The sequence below is a fragment of the Oreochromis niloticus genome, linkage group LG19 (assembly GCF_001858045.2).
Source record: "Oreochromis niloticus isolate F11D_XX linkage group LG19, O_niloticus_UMD_NMBU, whole genome shotgun sequence".
Lineage (NCBI taxonomy): Eukaryota > Metazoa > Chordata > Actinopteri > Cichliformes > Cichlidae > Oreochromis > Oreochromis niloticus.
This window is the reverse complement of record NC_031983.2, coordinates 27,104,484-27,129,843: the sequence shown is the minus strand read 5'-3', so window position 1 is coordinate 27,129,843 and position 25,360 is coordinate 27,104,484. Positions and strand designations below refer to the sequence as shown.

Below are 25,360 nucleotides of genomic sequence, written 5' to 3'. Positions count from 1 at the left end.
CTGTTACAGCCATCAATAAGTTCCATTTAGTGTTAATATTTTAGCCTTGTTGGCCTTTTAAAAGTCGTCTCCCATGGAAAGAGCATTTTGGAAACTAATGAATAGCATTCATTTAAAAGGAGACTGATTTATTTTTTATTCTATTGAGGTCTAAATGTCCATCCTCATGTCTGTAACCCAGAAATCGGTCTCATTACGCTGTGATGAAGGATCTCTTGGTTCCTTAAATGCATCTGGAGGACAGATGAGAGGGGAGTCTGTAGGAGGAGATGTAATTGAGGACACACAGGTGCATCCTTTGCAGAAGTGTTTTTACCTTCAGTGTATAAAAGAGGTGCAGTGCACAGCTGGGACAGATCAATCATGGTTTAAAAGCTCAAAGCTTTTTGTTTCTTAGTTATTTAAGATGATCAGACTTTCTCCTTTTCACTGTCTCTGCGTGATTAAAAAATATTATATCCTGTCACATCTTACCATGCCGTGAATTTAATTAAAAGCGGCATGAAGTATAAACACTGTTCCACCTGAGATCATAAAATCCAGCCGTAACAAAACTGTTTATGATGCAGATACGTCAAACATTTTATTCACATCATTGAGGCTCTGAGGCCAGCATGTCTCATTCTGTTCAGCGGCTGTTGCATCGACTCTTCTCCACTTACATCTCTGTGAGGTGAGAGGGACTAATAAGTGAGTAGAAGAGTCAAGGATGGGTGCTTAATGTCTGATGAGGCTTGTTGACAGAGGCAGAAAGCAGGACGACCACACTGCAAATACATTTTATTGTTATCACACCAATGCAAATGGATGTCACGAATTCTGCAGTAGGGAGCTTAAGAGTTAAAGACAGTTTATTAGTAAAAATAGGACAGCGAGCTCCGTGTAACTATGGAATATCCGTGATTACCTGGCAGTAGCTCTGAATTTGTCCAGCAACTGATTATAGAAGTTGTTTCAGCTCACTACTTTTAATTGGTTTCCCAGTTTTTGTTTTTGTGGGAGTTTTCCAAATAATTGTTGTCAAATTTATAAATGCAGGGAGATTGTCATAAGATTGCACTTGGGACTCAACTCAGCTTCTTACCAGTTGGTTGCATTGTTGTTATGTTCCCATATCAAAGCAAAGTTGCCAAGCCGCTGTGTAATTTTGCAGTTAAATTGCTGTCATGCAGCAACTGCGTCAGTATTTGAGGAGCAATTTCTAAATTTCTGTTCCACATCTTCGAGGTTCTGGCTGGACTCTGAAGCTAAAAAGTTAATGTGAATTTGTGTTTATGCTGATCACAACAGGTTTGCAAATTTCCCTGACTTATCATAGTTGATTGTTATACTAGCACATGCAGATTACATGTAAGTGCCAACTTGACCCTGTTTAAAGGCTAATAGCAGAATGACTTATTGACTGTTTTATTGCATTGTGACACACTGATGGCTGCAGTTACAGCCACACAGTGGTAATATCCACCGAATACACACCACTGCATTCACATTTTCTTTCTTTTGATATAGGATTTAATTTACAGGAAATAACTTCTTTTGGCTTAGAATTAATTCACATAACACTGTATTCTAAAAGACGTGCACACATTTTAGTTTACACTGTTATTTATGATTGAATCTCTTTGTTTTTTGAGTTACCTCAGTTGCAGCTGCTCCAGTCCCTTGATTGAGGAGCCAAGAGGTGGAAAAGGGGCGGAGCAAGCCTAGATGGAAAACTGCAAGTTGGCTCATTCCATAACTTGGGATCATAGGGGGGGGGACTGGAGTTCGTTATGTTAGTTTCAGTTAGGTTTTGTGTGTTTTACCCCTTTTTTGTGTTTTCGTGGGCTGATCAGCCACTATTTAAGTTTCCCCTTTGCCTCCTTAGGTCAGTTTAAGTTATCAGTGTTGTTTGTTGTTAACTTTGAGTAGAGTTCTGTTATTTTTACCTCTTTTATTGGTCCAAGATTTAGATTTTTTTGTATGATTTAACCAACTATGTTTTGGGATCAAATAAAACACGCTTGCTATAATTTTGTTTGTGCCAGCGTCTCCAACAACTCTTTTGCTGTGTGTGACTGCAGCTTAAACTACATTTTTAACGTGTGGCTTTAATAAATAATAAAATGTATGTAGCCTAAAGGATGTAATTACTTCCTCCACCATCTGGCCTTATTTTGTCAAACAATAATTAATTATTTGTTGATATGTCCGGACTGCTGCTGCTCTTTTTTGGCACAACTTAGGAAGCATGCAGACTTCGATTACCAATTCAGATTATGTAACTGAATAACATCTCAAACTTACTGATGAAAGATAAACACAGCCTTTAAGAAACAACTTATGAGCAGCTTTTTTATATTTACTTTCACTTCCTGCTCATCTGTTTGCCTTTCTTCACTCTTCACTTCCAAACAGGGAAAACGAACAAAACAGAAAACAGGAAAAGTGGTCTTTTTTAAATTAATTTAATTTTAAAAAAATTGCTTGTCTCATTTTGTCTCTGATGTCATGTTGATGAAGAACGAGTCAGATTTCTCAGCTTTGGCTTAAAAGAAAAAAATCATTTTTTTCCCCCCTTTCTGGTTTCCAGGTCCAGGGTCGTACTCATGACACGATACTCTGTTTCTCAGTCAGGTTCCCCCTGTGCAGTATTCAAACATGAGATGGAGATAAAGAAAAGATTTCACTCAAGATGGATCCTCATAAAAGAACAAGGCGGACTTTTATACACAGTCTCGTTCAATCACATGTGCCACCTCATATTTATGTAACATGCTGTGCATATGTTGATTCTTTCTGCTTCAAGTTTTTAACCCAAGGTCAGCTAAAAACATCCCGGCTTTCCTCCTTAACGCATAAAAATTAGCTTGCAATTGATTTTTCTTATTTCATTATTGGGAGGAAGCAACTGATTGATTTTTGCCAAAACAAAGTCAACTTATTTCTATAAAGCAGCAAAGCCACAGGATCCTTCTTCTGCTTTATGTGACTCAGTTTAAAATATACCCCGGGAGTGTTTTTCCAGGCTTCCAGCTGAGCTGACGGTTGCTGTTAGGGGAAATATCTTCCAGTATTTTACTGCAGCCCAGTTTTCACGTACAGATCAAAATTCTCTCTCTCAAATTCTAGGCTTTGAGAGAGAAGTTTCTACCTTTATTAGATCTGAGGAGACGAACCTTTTCACCAGAACTTTGTATTCTCCATGTTTGCGAGTCTGTAAATTTCCTTGAGAGGTTGTATAGGTATGTCTGTGCCCCACACACTCATTCTAATTGACATAATGCTTTCCCTAGCCGCTTACCCTAACCCTCAAAAATGCCTTCAAACACGTGGGGACAGGCTCTTTTGTCCTCACGAGTGACTGCTGGTCCCCACAAGTATAGTAACATTCTAATTTTTGGTCCTCACAAAGCTATCTAAACAGGTACACACACACACACACAGTGTGTTTCTGACAGCAGAATTTAATTTTCAGGATTTCTCTGTCCTGTTTTGCCGTGGCTGCTTCTGTCAGTCACTCTCCGTTTCCCCTCCTCTCTTCCTGCTGTTTTGTGAACAGGTTGTTCTGTTTTCCCCTCTCCCTTCATCTCTCTCTTACTTCCTTTGATCTCCTGAAGCTTAAACACATTGTGAAAGAGGAAACGAGAAGAAATGCGGAATAATCCACCATTTCAGGCTCATCCTTTGCTCTTTCCACTGAGATCAGTGTGATACTGCAGAACAGAAGGGCTGAGCCGCTGAGCGAGGACGGTGAAAGCCTCTCTCTGCTTCTCGGGACGTTCGCCTGTCATACAGAGACAAAGGACTAAGAGAAGCTCTGAGACACTCTCCCTCCACACTCTGTACCCTGTGCAATTATCTGCAGTGAAAGACAAACTCCTTCTCTCTCTCCGCGTCATTCTCAATAAGTGAACAGCTCTCGTCCCACTGTCTGGACTCACAGCTCAGCCGTTTTTTCTGATGGGAAATTGGCAGGATTATGAGCGAAAAATGATGTAGTGGTAAATGACGACCATTTGTCTTGTTAGAGAAAGACAAAGTGTTTCATCATAAAAGCCAAACATATCCGGGTGGATTTAAGAAGATTGCTCTAAACTAAAATTACCCTTTATACTAGATACCAGATCCCAAATCCTACCCACAGCGATTTTCTAATAAATTACAAAAGCTTTTATTGTTTCAACACAGCTACACTAATTAAACAGACATCCTTGAGCAAGCAGCACAAATGAGACAGAGACGGATGTGTGTCGTCGCGCTAAACCGTGAAGCTGTTGTTGAGTACAAGTGAAGGATGATGAATCACAGACGTGCTCTCTGTGGATATTTGCTTTGTGATAGTTTCAAATGTGTGAAGCAGCATTTTTCAGCAAATTAGGGGCTCTGTGTGTGTGTCTGTGCAAAACCTGCTGATTTTTGGATGAGGCAGACTTCCTGCACCCGACTCATTTAAGAAAGCGGGAGGTCGCACTCTGGAACACACACATGACCCGTGCTTCTCGACCTTTTGGGAAATAATTTGCTCTCTTACTGAGAGTTACACGGGAAGACTGCTAATATTCTCTTGTCTGTACGGCATCTATCTGTGTAACCACATCCACCTACCTGCATCTCCAAAGCTTACTAATTACATCACACCAGTCTGACTAGTCTGAGCAACAACAAAAGTTAATATGAAGGAAATGCCAGGAGAAAGTTCGCTCGGCATAAAGACAGGAGCTCTTTCTCTATCCTGAGGTTAAGTTGGGCCACTTTTTGTCCTCATTTAAAATTAAAATGCTTCTTGCAAGCTTTTCAGCTGCATGTAGGAAAACCATTGCAAAGCAATGGTCCACCTGTTATCACCGGTTTTCAAGTTAATGCTGAGGTTAGAGGTCAATGATTCATCCAGATCAGGAGGTTTGACCTCCTTTTGCTTTCAGAACTGCCTTAATTCTTCATGGCACAGTTTGAAAAGGTGCGGAAAACATTCCTCACCGACAGCCTCAAATACTTGTTGGAGATTTGTCAGCTGCACCATGATGCAAATCTCACATTCTAGCACATCACAAAGGTCTGCTGTTGGACTGAGATCTGGTGACTGTGGAGGCCATATTTAACCAACCAGTTTGTTGGTTGTGATTGGAATAAACATGGTCAGCAACAACACTCTGGTAGGCTGTGGTGTTTTAGACAATGCTCGGTTGGTACTAAGAGGGCCAAAGTGTGCCAGAGCCTGGACTGTTGCTACAAGGCAGGATGAATCCTTGCTTTCATGTTGTTTATGCTAACCTTTGATCTGGATATCATGACATATCAAACCAGGCAACAGTTTCCAGTTTTCTGTTGTCCAGAGAACTGCTGTTCACTGGATATTTTACCTTTGTTGGACGATTCTCTGTAACCTTAGAGATGGTTGTCAGCAGCAGTTTCTGAAACACTCAGACCAGCCCGTCTGACACCAACCTGCACGTTACGTCACGTTTCTTCCCTATTCTAAATAATTTTGATCATTGAGCTTCTATAAAAAAAAAAAAATCTAAATGACCTAAATTTATATATTAATTTATACTGGTGATTCAACAGCTTTTGTGGTTTATGGATTAAAAGCAGCGTCCCCTGGTGCAGGAACAGCTGTGTCAACAGTTGGTTCATTAACAAAAGCTATGGACTGACACAGAATTGGACAAGCTTTATTTTTATTTATAATTTAATAGATTTTTCTGTTTTTCTGCCCCTGGTAAAACTCAGAGTGTGCGATTGTGGATACGAAGCACTTGTGTTTATTTTGAAGTCAATGTTCTGCCTTTGAGGGTTTTGAAAACAGCAGGAGAGAAGATCTGTCCTGAAATCTCAAAGAAACGAGCACGTGCACAAACAGGAACAGAAGCAGGCTGCTATGAAAGTGCACAAGTTTATCTGTGCTGTTATTGATTTCTGTAAATTCTTCTCAGCTACACAAATAACACACAGACAACACATCCGGTGCTAATTAGGCCTCGGCGGTGGCGAGAGCATTGCCTCACCGCTCTGCAATGATTGCTTTTATGTTCTACATGCCTCTGCCAGCCCGCTCGCCACCAGAACAGAAGTTCAGACTCTTTCTGGCTCAACACTCTACGAAGTATCGGAGTGTAGCTGCAGCTCACATGAGACATGAGTGTAAATGAGAGGAAGAATAGTTGGAGAAGCGCCTCAGCCAAAAGCGCATCGATTCCCCACCCCTCACAGCTCACACAGCCTCCTCCCTGCGTCTGATAAATGCCTTTCCTCATTTTGGTTTACAGTGCAGTTGTGCAGAGTGCGTGCAGGGTGAGGCCCACGAAGGCAAGTCGATACACAGTGAAGTATGCATCCCTCTCAGCTCTTCTACTCCCGAGTTGTGGTTAGAGGGGGGCAAGCTTCAAGAGCACTTTCTTGTGAAATTTCATTTCATGGTTTGTGTTTCTATTGATTTTTATTGGTCTTTGGACAAAATCAGTCACAATGCTGTCAAAAGGCCAAGTCCCTGCTGCAGTCATGTCTGGAAAACAGACAGATCCAGGGTTTTTTTTCTTTTAAGTGTGGACGTGTTGGGTGACTGAGTGTATTTGTGTGGCTGCGTATGCATGCGTGGCGCTGTCACGCTTCACCTTCACTCTTAGAGGCCTGAGTCTCGGCCTCCTTCGGCGTCCGGAAGCGCAACGGTTCGCTCAGTGGGCTCGTCCCAGACATGGAGATGGACTGGACATGCACGATGTAGTCTGTCTCTTCCTCCAAGTCCCATAATGCACAGGATCGGGTGGTGGTGTTGACTTCCTGGATGAATCGCAGCATGCGCACGTCTTTCTTCTGTTGGAGGGTGACAGAGAGACACATAGAACCGGCGTTCACACTGGCACTTTATTTCACTAAAATTAAAGTTTTAATGGCTGTGGCTCTGGGTTTTCCTGTTAATTTTTTATTTCCCTGTAGAGTTTTATCACACATGTGTGAATGTGTGTGTGACTGGGTGAATGACTGAATGTAGTGTAAAGCGCTTTGGGGTCCTATGGACTACAAAAGCGCTATACAAATGCAGGCCATTTACCATTCCTGGTCACCTCCTTTGACCTCTCGTCTTTGTTACTTTTCCATCCTCTGTATCAGCCTTTCCTGCCTTCTTAGTAATTACAATTAAAAAACCTTATTCCTATAGCACTTTTCTCAAAATTACAAAGTGTTTCAAACAAATTAAACATATGCACATCAACCCCCCACCCCCCCCTCCCGAGAATACTTTTAAAAAACAATCAAGACGTGGCCACTCTGATCTCAGTGGTCCCACCGCTCGGGAGCTCTTTGATTACTAGCCAAGATGCTGGAATAACCATTCACCAATTTAACACCCAGGCACATAAGAGGTAAATAAATCTTTAATGTACTCTGGAGCAAGGCCACTTAGTGCTTTAAAAATGATTAGTAAGATTTTAAAATCAATTTGGCATTTAACAGGCAGCCAGTGTAAATTTGCCAGAACTGGAGTGATGTGTTCATGGTGTCAGTTAAAATCCAGGCAGCAGAGTTCTGGATCAGCTTGAGTCAGTGATGTGAGCTCTGACTGATGCTGTTATAAAAAGTATTATCTTCTTATATCACAATCAGGATCAGTATCAGACAACTTTATTAATCCCAGAGGAAATGCTTTAGTTATGATGACTGGTGTGGCTCAGGAGGTAGAGCGGATCGTCTACCAATCTCGAGGTTGGTGGTTCAATCCCCGGCTTCTGTAGTCTGCTTCTGAGCATCTGCACATCCAAATGCATCCATGAGAGTATGTCTGAAAGCTAGGCCCAAAAAAACCACTTGAACGAGGCTTGTTGTAAGAAAGCGCATTCGGTGCTCCAATAAAAGCCAAGTAAAGTATCTGTCCATTTAGCCTTAATCAAGGTGGGTGAAATAAATGCAACTCAGCAGCTGACAAGAATGATCTAATTCTGGAAATTATTCTTGTTGCGCTAAACCGGAGGGGCTGAAACAGAGATCAGTTTCAAAAACAGCTTCCAGGTTGAGAGCAGACTGAATGAAACAAGCTCATTCTGGGCCAAGGTAGTACATTTTTCAGACCAATGACTTATACACCAGATTTATCTTTGGCGCACACAACTGTGCCAACTGAATAGTGTTGGCGAAACAGTGGCTGAGAGGAAGTGTGCTTATAAAACAAGAGGGCCAAGGAGAGAGCCTTGAGGGACGCCACAATTCAAATATGACAGCGGATCATCGATTAGCTGTGGACACAGACAAAATAAATGTAAATACATTTCTAAGTTGTCAAATTGTGTTGTTTCTCAGTTCTGTCTTCAGCCTGAAGTGATATCCTTTGTTTTTGCCTGTTACTCATGTTTGACCTCCGGATTTAAACATCTGTGTTTTAGACCTCATCATGGTTAAATTTATTGTTAAACGCTGATTTAAAATGGGATGCAAACTGTTTTGGTTTCTGGTTAAGAGATGCCTGGAACAGTCTCAGAATCATAGTCACAAGGACCACAGCACAGTTAGCATTGGAAAAACCACACAAAACTGTGGAAGGAGACGTTGGAAAACCATAAGGACATTTGGGAGCACTTGAGTTGTGCTTGACTTCTGAATTGAAGTTTTAATTGTCAGGTGTATTTCATGTTAGTGTTGTACAAAATAAAGAGTGAATATGCTTTTACCTTTCTTGCCAAGACCTGGATGATGAGTTTGCTATACGATAGAGGATGACATTGTACAGTACTGATTAAAGCCACCGCCACCCTTTTTGAATGCTTCAAACTTGTCAAACTTTAAAATAATACAGCATCTGATATTGTATACATCTCTGTGACTGCAGCAGCTTTGACAAAACAGCGGGATTTGATGACCAGTGAATGAGAACAGCCTGAACAATAACCGTTGCAGAGCAGCTGAATGTCCTCTGCTATTGTTTCTTATTATTAACTTTTATTTATAGCTTTAAACCACACATTTCGCAGCTTCCAGTGCTGCCATCAAACATGTCACTCCAGTCTCCTGTGGACGGGTGCATGTGTGTGTTTGTACAACCACGAGATGGCAACTTGTCCCACGTAAATGCGTGGTTGTGCGAGAGATGTGTGTCTAAGCTTGCATGTTGACTTTTCTCCTGTCACACAGCTGTCATAGTCTGTCAGCGAGGGGACAGGCTGTCCGACAGGATGCCGAATCCTCTGATGATTCCCATAATGCATTCTGACTCGGAGTGAGGGAGCAACACAGGAAAGGAAAGTGGACGTGGGAGACAATAACCTGTGACAAACCACAGCTTAATTGAATTAGTTTGGGAGTTGCTTCAAGCAATCTTCTACATGCATTAATGAATGTACCCACATTGTTGGTACATTTACATGTACACTCAGGGGACACTTCATTAGGTACACCACCAGGAGCCTGAACCATTGATACGAACTAGGATGGAGCCATACTTTCATGTTGTTTTACTCCAAATTCAGGCCCTTTCACCCAGATGTCACAGCAGAAATGGAGACTCATCAGACCAGGCAACATTTTTCAAATCTTCTATTGTCCAGTTTTGGTGATTTGGTGTAAAATGTAGCCTCAGTATCCTGAACTTGGCTGACAGGAGTGGCAGACGGTGTGGTCTTCTGCTGCTTTACTCCATCTGCCGCTCAGTTTGAACTTTAGATATTTTCATTAATGAGGAGTTGAACAGGCGTATCTAGTAAAGTTGTACCTTTAGCTGTAAAACTGTAATATGAGTTGCGATAAATAAAAGGTTTGGATGATTTTATTCCCTCCAAAACTTGCCTGAATCTGCTAAATGCTTTTCATTTAACAGTAAAACTTTGCTGTTTTTTTTACCGTTTCCTGATTATCACACCTTCAAAGTCAACAATAAATTGTGCACATATGTACTTTTTACTGCTTATAAGCACAGTAATTAGCATTAATGGTTACAGTGGTATAGATTGCCCTGCAGGGACAGAGAGTGTTACCGACCTGCTGTGTGATGGCAAAGCCAATGACTGGGTCTCCCTCGGGGATGTCCCATGACACCACAGCAGAGTTTGCTTTCACCTCTCTTATGGTCACATTGACGGGAGGCGACAAGCTATCTGCAGAGATAGAGACAGAGAGAGAGAGAGAAGAAAAGGTTATTGTATGTTTTATAGTACGAAGGAGCAGCTCTGTGAAATGACCACCAGAATGGCACAAGTTTATTCAGTGGTGTGAATAAATGGCTCAGTTGAATCCATTATTGTATTTGCTCCCTTTCTTTTTGTTATAATCCAGGCAAATGAATTGGCTTTTTGAGGGCTTTAACATATTCGAAAACTCATGAAACTTTACACATGTGTCAAGCCTGGTGAAAATTTACTGGTTTTACTGGTTTGAGACCTGGGCACAGCAAAATGGCTCAATAGCACCCCCTACAAAGTGGAAAAAAATTGAGCCCCTGCTTGGGCTTTTACGTAAATGTATGAAATTTTGTACACATGTAACATCCCAAGACATACCAAAAAGTCTATTGGACCCATGTCCCAACTCAACAGGAAGTCCGCCATTTTGAATTGAAGGTAACATTTTGGCGTTGCACACTCCTCCTAGATATTTTATCGGATCAGCTCCATATTTCGTCAGTCTAGACTACAGATCTGAGCCATATTAAATTGTGGAACTTTAGAGTTTTCACCTAAGGGCGTTTCTGTGGTGCCACAGCGAGTTTCGATCATTCGCTTTGAAATTTTAATTGGCTCTTATTCCCACATACATTGACCGATCTGTACCAAACTTCTCACGCGTGATGAAGCTACATCCCCGAAAACATTTGACAGTGGTCACAGCGCCACCTAGTGGGAACAGGAAATGTCATGTTTTACACTTTGGGCTACAGTTTCAAGACGCTTGATGCCAGCAACCTCAAATTTGTTCAGGGCAGCCTGAAGGAGTTGGTCTTAGGTCACATTCAAAACAGTGAGTTTTCATAAGAGGGCGTGACTTCGGCAGCTTGGTGAATTTTGATGTTTCGCCATGAAGCACGAAACTGCTATACCTCAAAGAAATCTAGGCCAATCTCTCCCAAACTTCACAGACATTCTTCTGACATTAGTAACCTCACCTGCAAAAATCTCCATTATATACACTTTAATGCCAGATGAATTCTACTTAATTTAATTTTCTGACATCAGTAAACCTCACCTGCTAAGACCTTAATCCTCTGACAAGCAGGTCAAAGTTCATTAACGAAAGAGAAAAACTGTTTGCCCTGGAGTTCATTCCCAGTTTGGCTGGTAACACCTCACCTATGACAGTCCAGGAGGTCGGATGCAGGTGTGAAGGAGTAGAGGCTGTTAGCACCTCCCATCGGCCAAAAGCTCCTCACCCTCCAAGTCAGCAGTCATAAAGCCTGCTGACTTAGAGGGTGTTGCTGGGCGAGTTGGGTGACAACTGGTTGCTGGAGGTTGTTGGCAAGTTGTTTGCATGAAATTGGTCACAATTCCAAGTACATGCTAGTGACCAAAGCAGTTACATGGAGTTTTTGTAGTGCAGCAGACTCTTTGTGACCAATTACATCGAGCAACACCCAGCAACATCTAGCAACTACTCGCCCACTGACTGGGATTTTTCCACTCACAAACCAGCTGGTCTGCAGGATTGAGGCCTAAAGCTGCATCCACAATGGGAACGACGTCGTGACCAAGACGATACAACATGAATGACATTCTGCAACAAAGTGGGCGTGACCAATGAGAGAAGTGAATACTGATGATGTGACCTGAGGAGATTAGCAATAGGTTAACTAGGCAGCTGGAACCTCGACTACAAACACCGTCAGCTTCAAAGCAATGCGCAACAAGCGACTTGTTTTCAGCTTTCATTTCTGCTGCTTAGACTCGCAGTTTCATTCTTTACAGTCACATTCAGTTAACAAAGGTGATGGTCATAGTGAGGGTGGGAACGTAGATCAACCTGGAAACTTTTTCACGTTGTATTTCTTTAAATAGGCACTTCAAAATTACAGTCAGGTGTTGTTACCAATATGGCTGCTGAGTGGGAAGACTGGGTTCTGGAGGGATTTGTTTATGGCGTCATCTTTTGTTGGACCCATCAGCAAACTGTGACTGCAGCTAGTGTGTGTGTGTGTGTGTGTGTGTGTGTGTGTGTGTGTGTGTGTGTGTGTGTGTGTGTGTATTAGTCTTGTTTTCATCTAAGTGTCATACTTCATGCTCTGAACACACTTCTAGTTTAATTGGGCTCACAGGCTACAAGATTTGAGAATAATAATTTGTCTTGTTATATAATTAAGTGTGAGCTGTACGTGTGTGTGTGTGTGTGTGTGTGTGTGTGTGTGTGTGTGTGTGTGTGTGTGTGTGTGCGCGCGCGCGCGCGTCCACCGCCTGCCGCTGAATGAGACTGTAATTACTGTACGAGTTCTGAACAAGCACGTACCTAATGGTGGCCGTATTACATGAACGTTTGTGCAGATCAGAAGATCGAGGCGAGAGATTAAATAACATCATCATTCTATTTGTCCTGAAATTGACTTTTCTTCACTTTCTTGTTTTATGATCACGTCTCCTTCGATTCTTCTTTTCCCCTCAAACAGAGACGCCGCACATTCGTACCGTCATAGTTCAACTGTGGCCTAAAGTCATGAGACAGTATGCACCACAGATCCATAAACTGACTGGAATTCATGTCAGTACAATCAGTTATGACTCTGTGATTTATAATTACACCTGCATCTAATGCCTGGCTCTTATTCTAGATTGTTGGCTTTATGAACTGGTTTGAACTGCTGCATCTAATATTCCTGCAGATTTTTAGTTGGTCTGAAAACAGGCTTTATACAACCAAGTTTTACCATTTACTCTTTATTTTTGTCAACATCAGGACCATAATCTGTCTATATCTGTATGTTCAACTGATTGTGAATTTAATCGCCCAATCACATGGCAGCAATTCAGTTCAAATCAAGGACGAGATTGTGGAAGAAAAGTGATTTAAGTTACTTTGAACGTGTTGTGGTGATACCAGACGGTCTGGGATTATTCCCACAGGCAGAAGAGCGTCTTCCTGAAGCAGCAAAGTACTGTCATCTGAGTACAAGAGACTGAGGCTCATCAAAATTGGACAGTAGAAGATTGGAAAAATGTTGTCTGGTCTGACGAGTCTCGACTTCTGCTGTGACATTTAGATGGTAGGGTCAAAATTTGGCATAAACAATATGGCAGCATGGATCCATCCTGCCGTGTATTAACTGTTCAGGCTGCTGCTTGTGGCATACTTTGAGCCTCTTGTAGCAAACGAACATTGTTAAAACATGCCGCCATGTCAATCCCTTTATGACCACAGGATACCATCATCTTATGGTGGCTTCCAGCGGTATGACGATGTTCAAAAATCCAGCAAATCGGTTACTTGAACATGCCCTCCACAGTCACCAGATCGCAGTCCAGTAGAGCACATATGGGATGTGGTGGAACAGGAGATGGCATCATAGATGTGCATCCCTCTAGTCTGCAGCAACAGTGTGATGCCATCATGTCAACACGGACCAAAATCTGTGAGGAACGTTTCCAGCACCTTGAATCTCTGCCAGGAAGAACTTAAACAGAAGTCTAATTCGGTAAAAGCAAGGAGTTTGTACATTTTCCAGTGAATGTAGATTAAATCACAAATTCTCCAATTAAATGATGCATCAGTTCTGATATATCTGGTCCAGCTGTCTGAAATGGATGAAGTGGAAACTATTAGAAATGTCAGAAACTGAAAACCAGGGCATTTTCGACCGTGCGTCCCATTAGGGACCATTTTTACATTTGTGACATGTTTGGTATGTTTATGTTCTTGTTTATGCAAATAAAAGAGAATAAGCTGCTGAATATTAAGGTGAAACTAATGCAGTGTGTCACTTCTCCCTCTGTTTCTTGGTCTTTTTGGTGTTTATTGATATTTGTAAGAAGGACCGGTGAATAAGGATGAGGAGAAGTGGTCCCTGTCAGTGAGGCTAATGGGACATAAATCTAATTCAGGTAATAACACAGTCAGCGTGTTATTGAATAGGTTAACGCTCGCTTGCCCTTCGACGGGGAAACCTCACAGGATGATGAGCTGCTGCGGCACTTGTTTACACCTTGACACACTGTACGTTTAGAAAGAGCGAAGCGGAGCCAAAGCAGGCCTCTAGGTTACTTGCTTCCACTCAGCCTGCAGCCGATGTTTTGATAAATAGCCCGACTAACAGCAGATGACAGGAAGGAGACCCACTGCATCTCTTCATCCGAGTGGGGGGCCTGGATGTTTGAAGTGGATTTGCTTTTGTTTACTGTCTGCTGTTTGCCTAAGGGACAGTCACCACGGGCTGAGAGGGCTGATGGAACAGAAGAAATCACAAATCATAGTCATTGTCTTTCCGCGTATTCTCCTCCTCCTGCTTGTGAACTAATGTTTAGCTCCTAATGGAGTGAAAAACACCTCTTTCATTCAGTGATGTGCACCGCCGCTTTGTTTGCACATGCTCAAAAGTATCTAGAATCATATATAAAAAGATAAAATCAGATAATATCAAGTTCTATAACGAAAATAATCGAGTGGGTTCATTTATGTTACACAGAAACACTTTGAAGGTTTGTGTTTGTCATTCCTGCACTGCTTCCTTTATTTGTTCTGATGTTGATTAGTTTTGGTTACTTTCATTCATTTTTTTTGCAAAATGGCACCAAGTCACAAACCGACCCGTCTGCAGGTTTCATCTTCGCTTTGGGCTTCAGTAAATATCAGCGTCAAAGGCTTCTGCAGCAGTAAATCTGTACTGTATGTCTGTTACTCGCGGCTCACGGCAAATCATCACAGTTTAGTGATTAAAGTGGAAAAATGCAATAAAATCAGCGGTTATTAAAACATACATATACTTGAGATGGATGATAAAACACATTACAGTGGCACAGGTGAGTACATCGCTGAGGTCACTTGAAGGATAAACATGTACAAAATTATTTTTTTATGATCACAAACTGTTTTCATGTCTCATTGCTGGTTTAACAAATAAAGAGCCTGATCAACATCATTTCTGATATGTTAATTAGTGATTTAAATTTGATATCTAATGTATCAACTGAAAGGGTTTTTTTCCCCCCAAACATTTGTTATGTGTAGAAACTGTTTTTCTCATCTACGCACTACTCGACTCTGCTCGGACCAGCTCATCGTTTGGGACCTTTGCAGAGTGCCCTCTGGTGGACAAACTATGCAACTCACTCGTCACATGGTTGAAGGGTGTTTCTCCCATCTCTCCTTAAATTTGTGACTCCCTAAATAAGATGCATTAGTGTTTAAGCAGCAACGCCTCACACAAAAACAAAAAACAGGTATTACACTGGGTGAGTGAATGGCCCCAACAAAACAAAGCCTGTTTTTCTTGCTTTTCTTTCACTAATACTGGAACCACTGGAAGAGCTGGGAATGACATCACACAGCTCTGCCATCAGAGCTAAAAGAAACTCATTTATCTCTTGTTGATCAATACAGGTGAGGCCGGCTCATCAAGGCAAATATCTTTAAAAGATCCCTCGAAATGCCTGCAAGGTCACGTGTGCATGCGATAAAACGCAGTTACATGACGCCTCAGGATCAGAACGAGGACATCAGTGAATCACTCTTCTGTGAGGAAAGTATTAAACATGACAGAAACACAGCAGCTGCTCATCACATACGTGCTTAGGACCCCCATCTTCACACTTTAACGTGGGATTTTTCAAAGAGCAGGGTGGAAATTTCCTCTGTGGCTTTCATCGCTGTTGCGGAGGTTACAAAAATGGAGGAGAACCGTACGTTCTAACATGTGGTTAAATATTGCTGTTTTTTAAAAACCGCTTGAAGTCATGTTTTTTTGTTAAACCTGACCAAAGATCAATTGAAAAGAATGTATTCAGACACAAAAGTTAAAAATGGCGCTACACAGGATGCAAACTCCTGTGTTATGGGTGAAAGTTCATGATTTATATACAGCCACGTCTCAGTTCCTGTTTTCTTAGAGGAAGCCAGTCCTGACCAATCATCAGCTGACAGAGACTACTAAAAAGCAAAAATTATAACTGAAAAGAAAGAAAATAAAGGAGTGAAATAAACATCGTGCAGAGAGAATAGAATTTAATATTGCAGATGTGATAAGAGCATCAGGCTGGTGTGGCTCTGCGTCTCCTCTCAGTGATCACGGACTAAAGTCTGATCTGTAAAGCTATAACTGAAGCTTTGTACCTCACGTCTCATGTCTTTTAAATCCTATAATTTCGCACAGAGCTTATTAGTTTTTAATAAAACCTCGAAACTTTGGATCTTGGTGAAGCCAACTTCTCTTTGCTCCTTAAAATGAAGCCGTCTGCTGCAAAGCCCTTTGAAATCACGAATGTCTTTCCTGCTGGATGAGCTTAAATAATGAAACTCACATTTTCATTGATGTCCTTGACTTACTTACTTTCTTTCTCTTTTATTGGATACAGTGATGACTGGCTGTTGCTTTGCATTTTTGAATTATTGTGTTTTAAGTCTGGAAAACAGACTTTGTCTTCTTTGTTCTTGAGTCTCAAAGATTAAAGGGTAAAAACATGTCCTTGTTATTTCTCCTCTGATTTCTGCTAAATAAAGTTCAACTCTCTCTTTGAGTGTCCTCACGTCCCACAACTTCTGGTCACTTTGTGCCCGTCTTTGGCTCCACTTCCTCATATGACTGCATTTCACTTTGGGGACAAAGAGGGGATGCTGGCCGTGACTGCAGGTCTTAAATATCCACATGACATGCGAGTCTGCTCTAATGAAACACCAGACAGATGTCTTCATAAACTCTCTGTGGCTCACAGTCTGCATCTCCCCGAGAGATGGGGGTGACTTTGAGCAATGACGGATGTGTGTGTGTGTGTGTCATTGTTACCCCGATGATGATCAGAGTGACAGCTAGTTGTCTACCTCACACTGTGCAGTGTAAAGGGTGACAGCTCCTTAATGTCCCCCTTCATTAGAAAACTCACCAGGACAGATTGTGTGTGCATGTGTGAGCGCACAGTCAAGAGAGGAGGCTAATTTGCTGTTTCACAACACAGACTTGTGTAAACACACACACACGCACACACACAGTCTCCATGCATAAAGTCCATCATCGCTTAATGAACACTCTCGTCTCTCCGTTGACCTCAGAAAGAAAATCCTCCCTCCTCCTGCTCCTGGTAGAGATTATGTAATGTTGCATACTTTCGTTTGTGTTACGGCCCTGGGCATTGGAGGCAGTGAGACTGCCTTTTTGTGTTCATGCAAATCCAAGTGTGCCATGACTTGTGGGTGATTGGCTGCTGGGAGTCTTGTGCCAGCCTTTTTTTTATGCAGATCACAGTGTGCCAGACCTCACGGACGATTGGCTGCCTGGAGATCCCATGACCACTCCAAGACCAGTTGACTGGCTGATTGTCTGCACCTGGGAGTATAAAAGGCTGAAGATCTGTCACACTATGGGGAACTGCTGCTCTGAAGTGAACATGCAGTGTCCTCCTTGTCTGCTTTGCATGTGAACGTTGTTTGTTAACCCTGTTCGCTGTGTTAAACCTGATATACAGCTGACCTTAGTTTTATAAGAGTCTTGTGTTTGCTGGCTCACCTTAGTTAACCCTTGGTTTTTATTCTTGCCTGTTCTTTTCATTGTGTATTAATTGTTTCCCCGGTGGTCTGTTGAACAGCCCCGTTGGTTTTCGGTTTAATGTTTGTAATAAAACCCTTTATTAACTCAGATTTCGTGAGAGGGCTTGTGTATGTTTCTCCCCTCCTGTCGCCTAGCGGAGGGGGTCGTAACATTTGCTTCAAAGAAAAAGTGTTTTTAATAGAATCTCGTCTTTTGTTGACGATGCTGAAGTTTGTGCTGAACAGTTAGTTGAGCTGTTTTGTACTTTGCATTAGGGAGCTGACGGGTTAAAGACCCGCTAACGTGTTCTCATTCGCACCTCTGTTGTGTAATTTCTAGAAAAATTCAGAGCATCTGTGCAGAAGTTGTAACAAATGTTTGTTTTTTTATAGTCGTTTCATTGCCGTCTGTTTTATTATTATATCTCTGTACTGTTTAAAATCTGCTGACTTTGGGATTACACTACGCAGGCCTATCGTTAGTGTTATACAGCACCTCTGTACCATGAGATGTGAGACCTGCCTGTACTGTACACATGCTTTGAAAATGAAGTCTATGAGTAAAACCCGTCTTTCTGCACTACACGGTCAGTGTGATACCTGGGCCGACAGCAGGGGCTTTTTCGAGTGGGGGATCATAAAGCTGGGTGGTGCTCCAGCTTCCATCCACCCCTGTGGTGTGATATTATTGATTCGTACCACCTTATTACAGCTCCGCAATCCTCAGAAATGCCTCTCTCCGAGTGAGGCCTCTGGGCTGGTTCTGCTCCCTGGGATGCTAATGAGTTAGTCTGCATGCTTTTGAACTAACATGAAAACTGCCTGTTAGCTACATCATATTTCACTGCTATCTTGCACTTAAGAGGCAAGTACAGGCCTCAGGTGCTGCTTACTTCCTGTTCTCCTCTTTGAATCACTTTGTGCTTCGCTGCGCTGCTACTAATTCATATTTAGCAAGTTAAAACACTTTAGTTCATTCCCAGCTAATAGTAAGTAAACAGTCACTTTGTATGGAACGTGCAACAAGCAGTAGGAACACTTTGCCGGGGAGAATAATACAGTTTTAAATTAGCACATGTTTATTATCCAGGGGTGAAGCTGACAGCAGTACCGGAGGAGCCGCAGTGGCTTGCTGCATGCCCCTCCATGCTAACGTGTTATTAGGCCTCGGAGCTGCGTGCGCTTCAGGCGCGCTGTGCTCGCAGAGGTCAGCTGGCAGCGATGCCCTCATTCATAGTTAATGTGCCATGATAGAGCCATCAGGATTTTGTGCTGATCTTGAATTTGCCCTTGCATGTGTCAGAGGAGACCATGGCGTGTGGCCTTGTCCTTGCAGACACACACATCTATACAAGGATAACAGAGCGACTGAGCGGGGAGGGATGTGAACATGAGGCGTTTCTGTGTCTCCTTTAGAAGCTGAAGAAGCTGATAAATAATTTAGAAGTGCTTTCTAACGCATGTTTTACGCTCTCTCTTGTTTCATAATTGATTACCATAATTCCTTTTCCATAACTGACAGCTGCTTCCCAGCTGATCCACCTCTCATCCACAAGTCTGCTTCAAATCTTACGTAAACCACAAACAGGAGCTCCCCCTATGGATTTCCTCTTTTCTGCTGTTTCTTTGTCCCATCGTTTGTTTCAAACAGCTGCCAGCGCTGTTGGATCTGTATCCACCACCTCCGTGTCAGAGGAAATCCACCACAAACATTTCCTCTATTTCTTCTTTTATTCACTTTTGCTTCCAACACCTATTTTTCTGACAGTAACGGACACTTGGCGCTAAGCCTCCCCCTCACACACACACCCGCATCGTCGATGTGTTTTTTGTCTCTTTCTTTTTATCTTTTGTCTGCCTCTCCAACGCTCCTCTCCATATTTCTCTACAGCTACTACACTGGGACTTTTTGGCAGCTCCTCCATAGTCTGCTGTGTACAGCTCTCTGCCTGTAACTGACACTTCAATGGGAATCTGGGTGCAGAGAGGAGATGGTGGGTGAAAAGGGGAGACGGTAACCTGGCTGTGACTCATTCATGCACTGTTCTACTATTGATTAGCCTCACGCTGCTCACATGCTGCCTGCTGATCAGCTGGTTTACTGTGCAGGCAGATGAGCTGCTTATAAATGAAGAGCAGCTTTCAGCATGAAATATAATCCTCGTATAGTTTTTCCTTCACCGGAAAACGTCCCCGTTTGTAAGATGTAACCCATCGCTTTGTGTGGCTCACACTGAGCATGTTAGCCGTTACCATCTTGGCTGTTAAAAGCCAAAATGAGGTTAGGGAGACAATGCAGGGTGACTTAATACCTGCTAATTAGTGCCAAGACCCCACCACACAGGCCTAGACACTAATTGGTCACCATCTGGTAGACACCTGTTCCTCAGGAAAGTGCTCTAGGAGGCTTGCTAGCGTGAAATTGGTTGTAAAGAGGCATACAGCACTACAAAGAAAAACAACATGTGATTGCTTTGGTCGCCAGCAGGTTGCTGCAGTCGCCGCTTTCACCTCCAGCAACCACTCGCCGACAGGTCAGGAAATGCAGATTTTTCCCAAGTGACCAGACTTGCTAATCTAAAAAAACTGAAGCAAAGTCATCTTGAATGGCATATTAATATAATTAAAGAGCTTTAAAAACGCTCCAAAACACAACTGTGAAGTTTTGAATAGCAGGGACAATCTGTAGTTTCAGTATTCAGTGCTCCTAAAATGCACAGATTAGAGCTTTACAAGTTAACTACAGAGACTAAAACCTTTTCCTGTACCAGGTCATAAACCTGCTGTTAATATGCTTTTTATTTATTTTAATGAGAGTCTATGGGGATGGCCCCATGTGATCATTTGAGGGACTGCGGTGTTTTGGCACTCCTGCAGTGGCTTCATTTTAACCTGAGGGTTTCTGCCTATTCTGAGCACCGTGATGAGCCTCGTTGTGAGGCTGAGAGCTGTTTTTGCTGTCACCATATTTCCTTTTTAAACCAGATGTAACAGGAACAATACACATTACAGGCTACCAACCTGTCAAAGCCTATTCTCCTCTGTTGTCCCACTGGATACTGATGGGTACCACAATTTAGCAAATGAACATCGTGTTGTATTTAATAAGACTTTAAACTGGGGACTGAGCTCATAAACTTGTTATTGTTTACTGAGATCATGGCCGAAGTGGAGCTGAGGGTTGTTTTCTTCTTCCCTGGCAGACTAATTTTTTTTTGCTTGCCGTTAACACACTTCTGCACTGGCTTCAACCATGTCCGTCTTTTATATACAGTCAATAAGGGAGTCCGTGTGGGTTTTCTGCACGTGTGCCTGTCTGTTCTCCGTGGTCCAGTCTGCAATTGTACACAGCGGCTCTGTCAAATTATCACACCTAAGGGTCCTTCTGTCCCTTTGCAGAGAAATGAGTTATTTACTCCAAGGAAATGAATTTTCCAACCGAGCGGACCACGAGAACAGGGAGGTGGGGAGGGTGGGCTGTAAAACTGCATCTCTCTCCTTCCTTTAAGTGCGCACACACGCACATTTCTCTAATTAAATGTCAAAAGGCAGCGTATGAAAATCAATGCAGCATTGTGTTCAGAGAGAAAGCCAGGCAGCTGATTCAAAAAGGCAAAGGAGTGCCGTGAGGCTGATTATTTGACAAGCCCACTGTTAATGAAATCTACTCTCAAATCAGGAGCAAGCCACCCCCCCGGCAGTGAAACAACCGTGCTGTGGGACGGGGCTGACGCTGGGCTTACAGCTTGATGCGACGTTATGAATATGATATTAGCGCTTCATAACATACTTAACGCTTTTCTCTGTATTTCACTTCAGTTACTGTAGCTCTCCCTCTCTCCCTGTGGATTTTCTTCCAGCCTTTTAAGCAACTGGAAAGTAATGCCTACAGTATGTGCCTGCGAGGATTCATATAACAGACAGGTGCAGGGGGGAGCGTGGAGACAACGTGAATAATATGCACCTCCGTGTTCTTCTCCCTTTGCCACTGGCGCTCTCCATGTTCCTCTTTGAGTTTCTCTCTCTCGAGCGCCATCTCCCTCTTGCATCCACTCCTTTCCTTCAATCCATCACTCTCTCCGTGTGTGCGTGCGTCTCTCTCTCGCAAATATTCCCCTAGGAGTAGCACAGGCCCTGAGGCGCCTGATGGAGGCTCGAGGCCCCCCTCTGCCTGAACCAGACTCGCTGCTCGGGTTTGAGAAATTTACAGCATCTTAGACTTTGTGGCCACTCTGACAAAAGAACAAAAATATCCCCTGACTTATTTATGTCAGACACACTGGGGACAAAACTTTCGGGACAGCACACAAACAAGCAAAAGTGTGTGGGTAACGGCAGGGCAGGTACCTTCCTGTGGGTTCCACCTGTGCCTCAGATTATTCAAATGTAAAAAATACACCATCTGGCCCACCACACATGAAAAAGACCCCCCCCCCCCCCAAAACACAGCAGCAAATAAAAATAGTATTTTTATGCTCTGCTGAGGAGAGCTGGATGAGAAGGAGAAATCAAGTGGCCTACGCGCAGTTTTGTGCTTAAATCATCATTTAAACAGAACCAGGCGGATCGATTTCTGCTGCTCGAGGCCCGCCGTGGTTCTGAATTGGACATTTGGAACCACAGTACTAAGCGACTGATTACAGACCTTAAAACTAAGTGTGCTGGCAGGGATGTAGGCATAAATTATGCATCGCAATCACTGAAGGGACGCATGTCTGTCTTCATTCGGAACAAGGAAATAACTATTTTAAAAATCAACTCAATGTGATGACGAAGTTTTAGATTTTGATATGGTTTCAAAATATTAACAAGATAAATGGTTTAACTGTGTAACACAGTGCGCACAGTGTACATGCTCAAAAGATAATAGGAAGGAATATGAACTTATTTAAACCTAACACTAGTGATAAAGATATTTAATCATATTCTATTTTATTAACCCAAGCACCATTCTACTTATTTAAGACATTTCTTACATACTTGTGCATATTGTAATTTTTAATAGCTGCAAGAAATATTCCCATATTTTGGACAGATAAAGCACATCTTATATTAAATAGCTATACGCTTTGTTTATGATGGAGGTTGTAGGTTGGTAGAAAGAACATAGTTCCGAGATTAAAACCAGGACATGATTTCTGAAACTGACATTTCTCTTTACTTTTTTCTATTCATTTATTCATTCAGTCACTACAGCAGCAGCAGCAGCATTACAGACCAGAAAAATATTAATGTTTGATTTTGGGTGAACTGGCCCTTTAAGTCCTTTCTGTATTTTCTTCTGCTTTTGAGTCTTAACTTAACTTACAGGGGAAAAAACTACAGCGACCAGCCGGAGAAAGAGCAGAATGGAGTAAGAGATTAAGAAAGAGGAAAGACGACATGGAAGTTTTTACTCTGTTTAGGATACGTGCAGTGGAAAGCTAAAGATGGCCAATATTAATTAAACTGGGAATCCATTTTTGCCAAGCAGGCGAGTCTTTCCATCTGGTGGTGACCAAACTCTCAGCAGCCATCACACCAGCTAAAAACACCTGTTTGTGGACTGTTGTGGAACTGAAATATGAAATATCACAGACAGATTTTCTTTAAGCATGTGTTAAAGGTGCCAGTTGTTCTTGAAGGGCATGTTGTACACTCGGGTCAGCCTTAAATTTCATACTAAAGCTTGCGTGGTGTCGTACATATATCCTGTGTATGAAATGTAAGTGTATTTGCTGATCTTCAGGAGTGTTGGAGGACTGTTTAACCGTGTCCCAATCACCATCCCAATCAAAGCTGGGGTTCAAGGTCCACCAGAGAGCATCTACTGGCAATGAGAACAATAAAACCTGGAGATGGTTCCCAGGGTTTCTGAATCATACTGTATGTGATGGTTTTTTTAAACTTTGTTTCCAGACCACTGAAAACATCTAAGGTTGAACATCTATGGAGCTCTGCAGGTATTTGGTGTATGTGAATGAGCCTGCACGTCTGATGAATCTCTTCTTTGCTCACCGAGTGAACATGTTAGTAACACAGCTTTACATTCATGCCACCAACTCCCTCCAGATGGCAGCTTCAGCCCTCCTCCTCCCACTCCTCCACCTGCACACATTCAGACGTGATGCCGGGCAGATGACTGACTGCGTCAGAGAGCTATCACTGCCGCGTCAGTTTTTTGGCACGGCTGCTTTGTTCTCCCACGGGCCCAGGGTCCATATGATTGCGCCAATCTGTCCTCTGATGCCCGTTTCATTTCAGTTTTACACTTCAGAACCAGCAGCAGCCACAGCCGGAGGCACTGTCCACCCTATTCTCATGAACAAGAGCTTTCTTCAAAGCCTTCAGATTTGGCACAAGAACTGACTTGAAGACCCGCTCTGATTTTAGTGGGTCAAGGTTTCGCATGTACAGATCTCAATTATCACAAAAACAAACTAAGAAATACTGCGACAACACTTTAATGGTCATTATTAAACGCCATGTTTCAGGAGCAGAAGGAGAGATTGTCACCATATTTCTGAATTTGCTCCCGGCCTAATGTACTAAATTTCCTTGGGAGTCTTCACAATATGTACAAGTCCAGACAGACATGAGTGGACTTGAAAGGCACGCAAACACAAGCTGGTAATTCAAGAAATTAGATCAAAGCGACGCCGCTGAACAAATACAAATGTGCTCTGAGAAAAACCTCCAAGTAAAATGACATTTGTTTTCCAGCTCCTGCTCTTTGGTCTCACTCCGAATGCTGCCACCTCTAAAAGCTTCAGTCCGTATGCTGTTAACTACAAGGCCATCGCTCTATTCATCTGCATCTTGCAAAGCTGCTGGCGAGCTCTCAAAGACGAACTCAAACAGGCTTTTTTGAAGGGAAGAAGAGGGTTAAGGAGGTTACATGGTGCTGCAGAAAAGAGCAGCAGCATTGTGAAGTCGATGCAAACGCTCCGCCGTGCTGCCACTCTGAAACTGGTTTCTCATCACGCGTCCTCTCATTCGCCTTGTCAGATGACAACATGTGACGGGGTGCAGGAAGGATTATCAGGGGACTATTGACAGTTACAAAATGTAACAGGGGAGGATGGACTTTAATAAATAAATAAATAAATAAATATTGTATTATCTGTTATCTCACTTCTGTGCTGGAGTGATACACCAGTTCTGTCAAACCAGGCTTATAAATTAGTTCCGTTTCATCTTTTTTATTCTGTTTCACACAAACTCACACTCCAGAAACAAAAGAATGGAATTATTTGCCAATAAGAAATTATATGAAGTGCTAATATTGCAGCATACATCATACATAAAGATGGTTTCCATGGAAATTGTAAAAAAAGAAGATAATATAAAAAAAAAAGGGATGTGTATAATTCAAACTAAAGCATGACCTCAGCGGTGTAATCAGTTTGTGGTATAAATATATAATCCTAAAGCAGCTGCTGATGTCAGCATGGCTATATCCATCTTTCACAGGCACTGATATCTCACACATTACTCAAGCTTTTAAAGTTGTATTGGTGGAAACTAATATCAAAAAACCTAAGACATGTTTGGGAAAATCAGTCACCCAAGTATTCCTCTTCAGACGTGTTTGCACGACAGGAAATATATCTGGTTACATGATGTGCGATCGCTTGCGGTAGAAACCCCTGAACTTCTGTCAGGTTAAAGTTGGGTTCATGTTCAGTCAGACTGAGCTGGCATTTCTCACGGGTAATGTTGAGAAAAAACTCATTTATTCCAAAGAAGCTGTGATCACTGGGTTTCC

General features: G+C 42.4%; 1 protein-coding gene across 4 annotated transcripts in view; it reads right to left on the bottom strand.

The window, feature by feature from the left end:
- Nucleotides 1–25,360, bottom strand: part of fndc5a (fibronectin type III domain containing 5a) — a 43,237-nt gene that overhangs the window by 6,924 nt on the left and 10,953 nt on the right. For 3 of the 4 annotated variants that reach the window (XM_005477617.4, XM_013271957.3, XM_005477619.4), the window contains exons 2-3: nucleotides 9,946–10,061; nucleotides 6,594–6,792 (exon numbers count right to left, since the gene is read on the bottom strand). In XM_005477617.4, the coding sequence (XP_005477674.1) occupies nucleotides 6,594–6,792; nucleotides 9,946–10,061 (315 nt within the window). Of the gene's footprint in view, nucleotides 1–2,450; nucleotides 2,624–6,593; nucleotides 6,793–9,945; nucleotides 10,062–25,360 lie in introns of those variants that run through there. The other variant, XR_001224496.3, reaches the window with a different exon arrangement.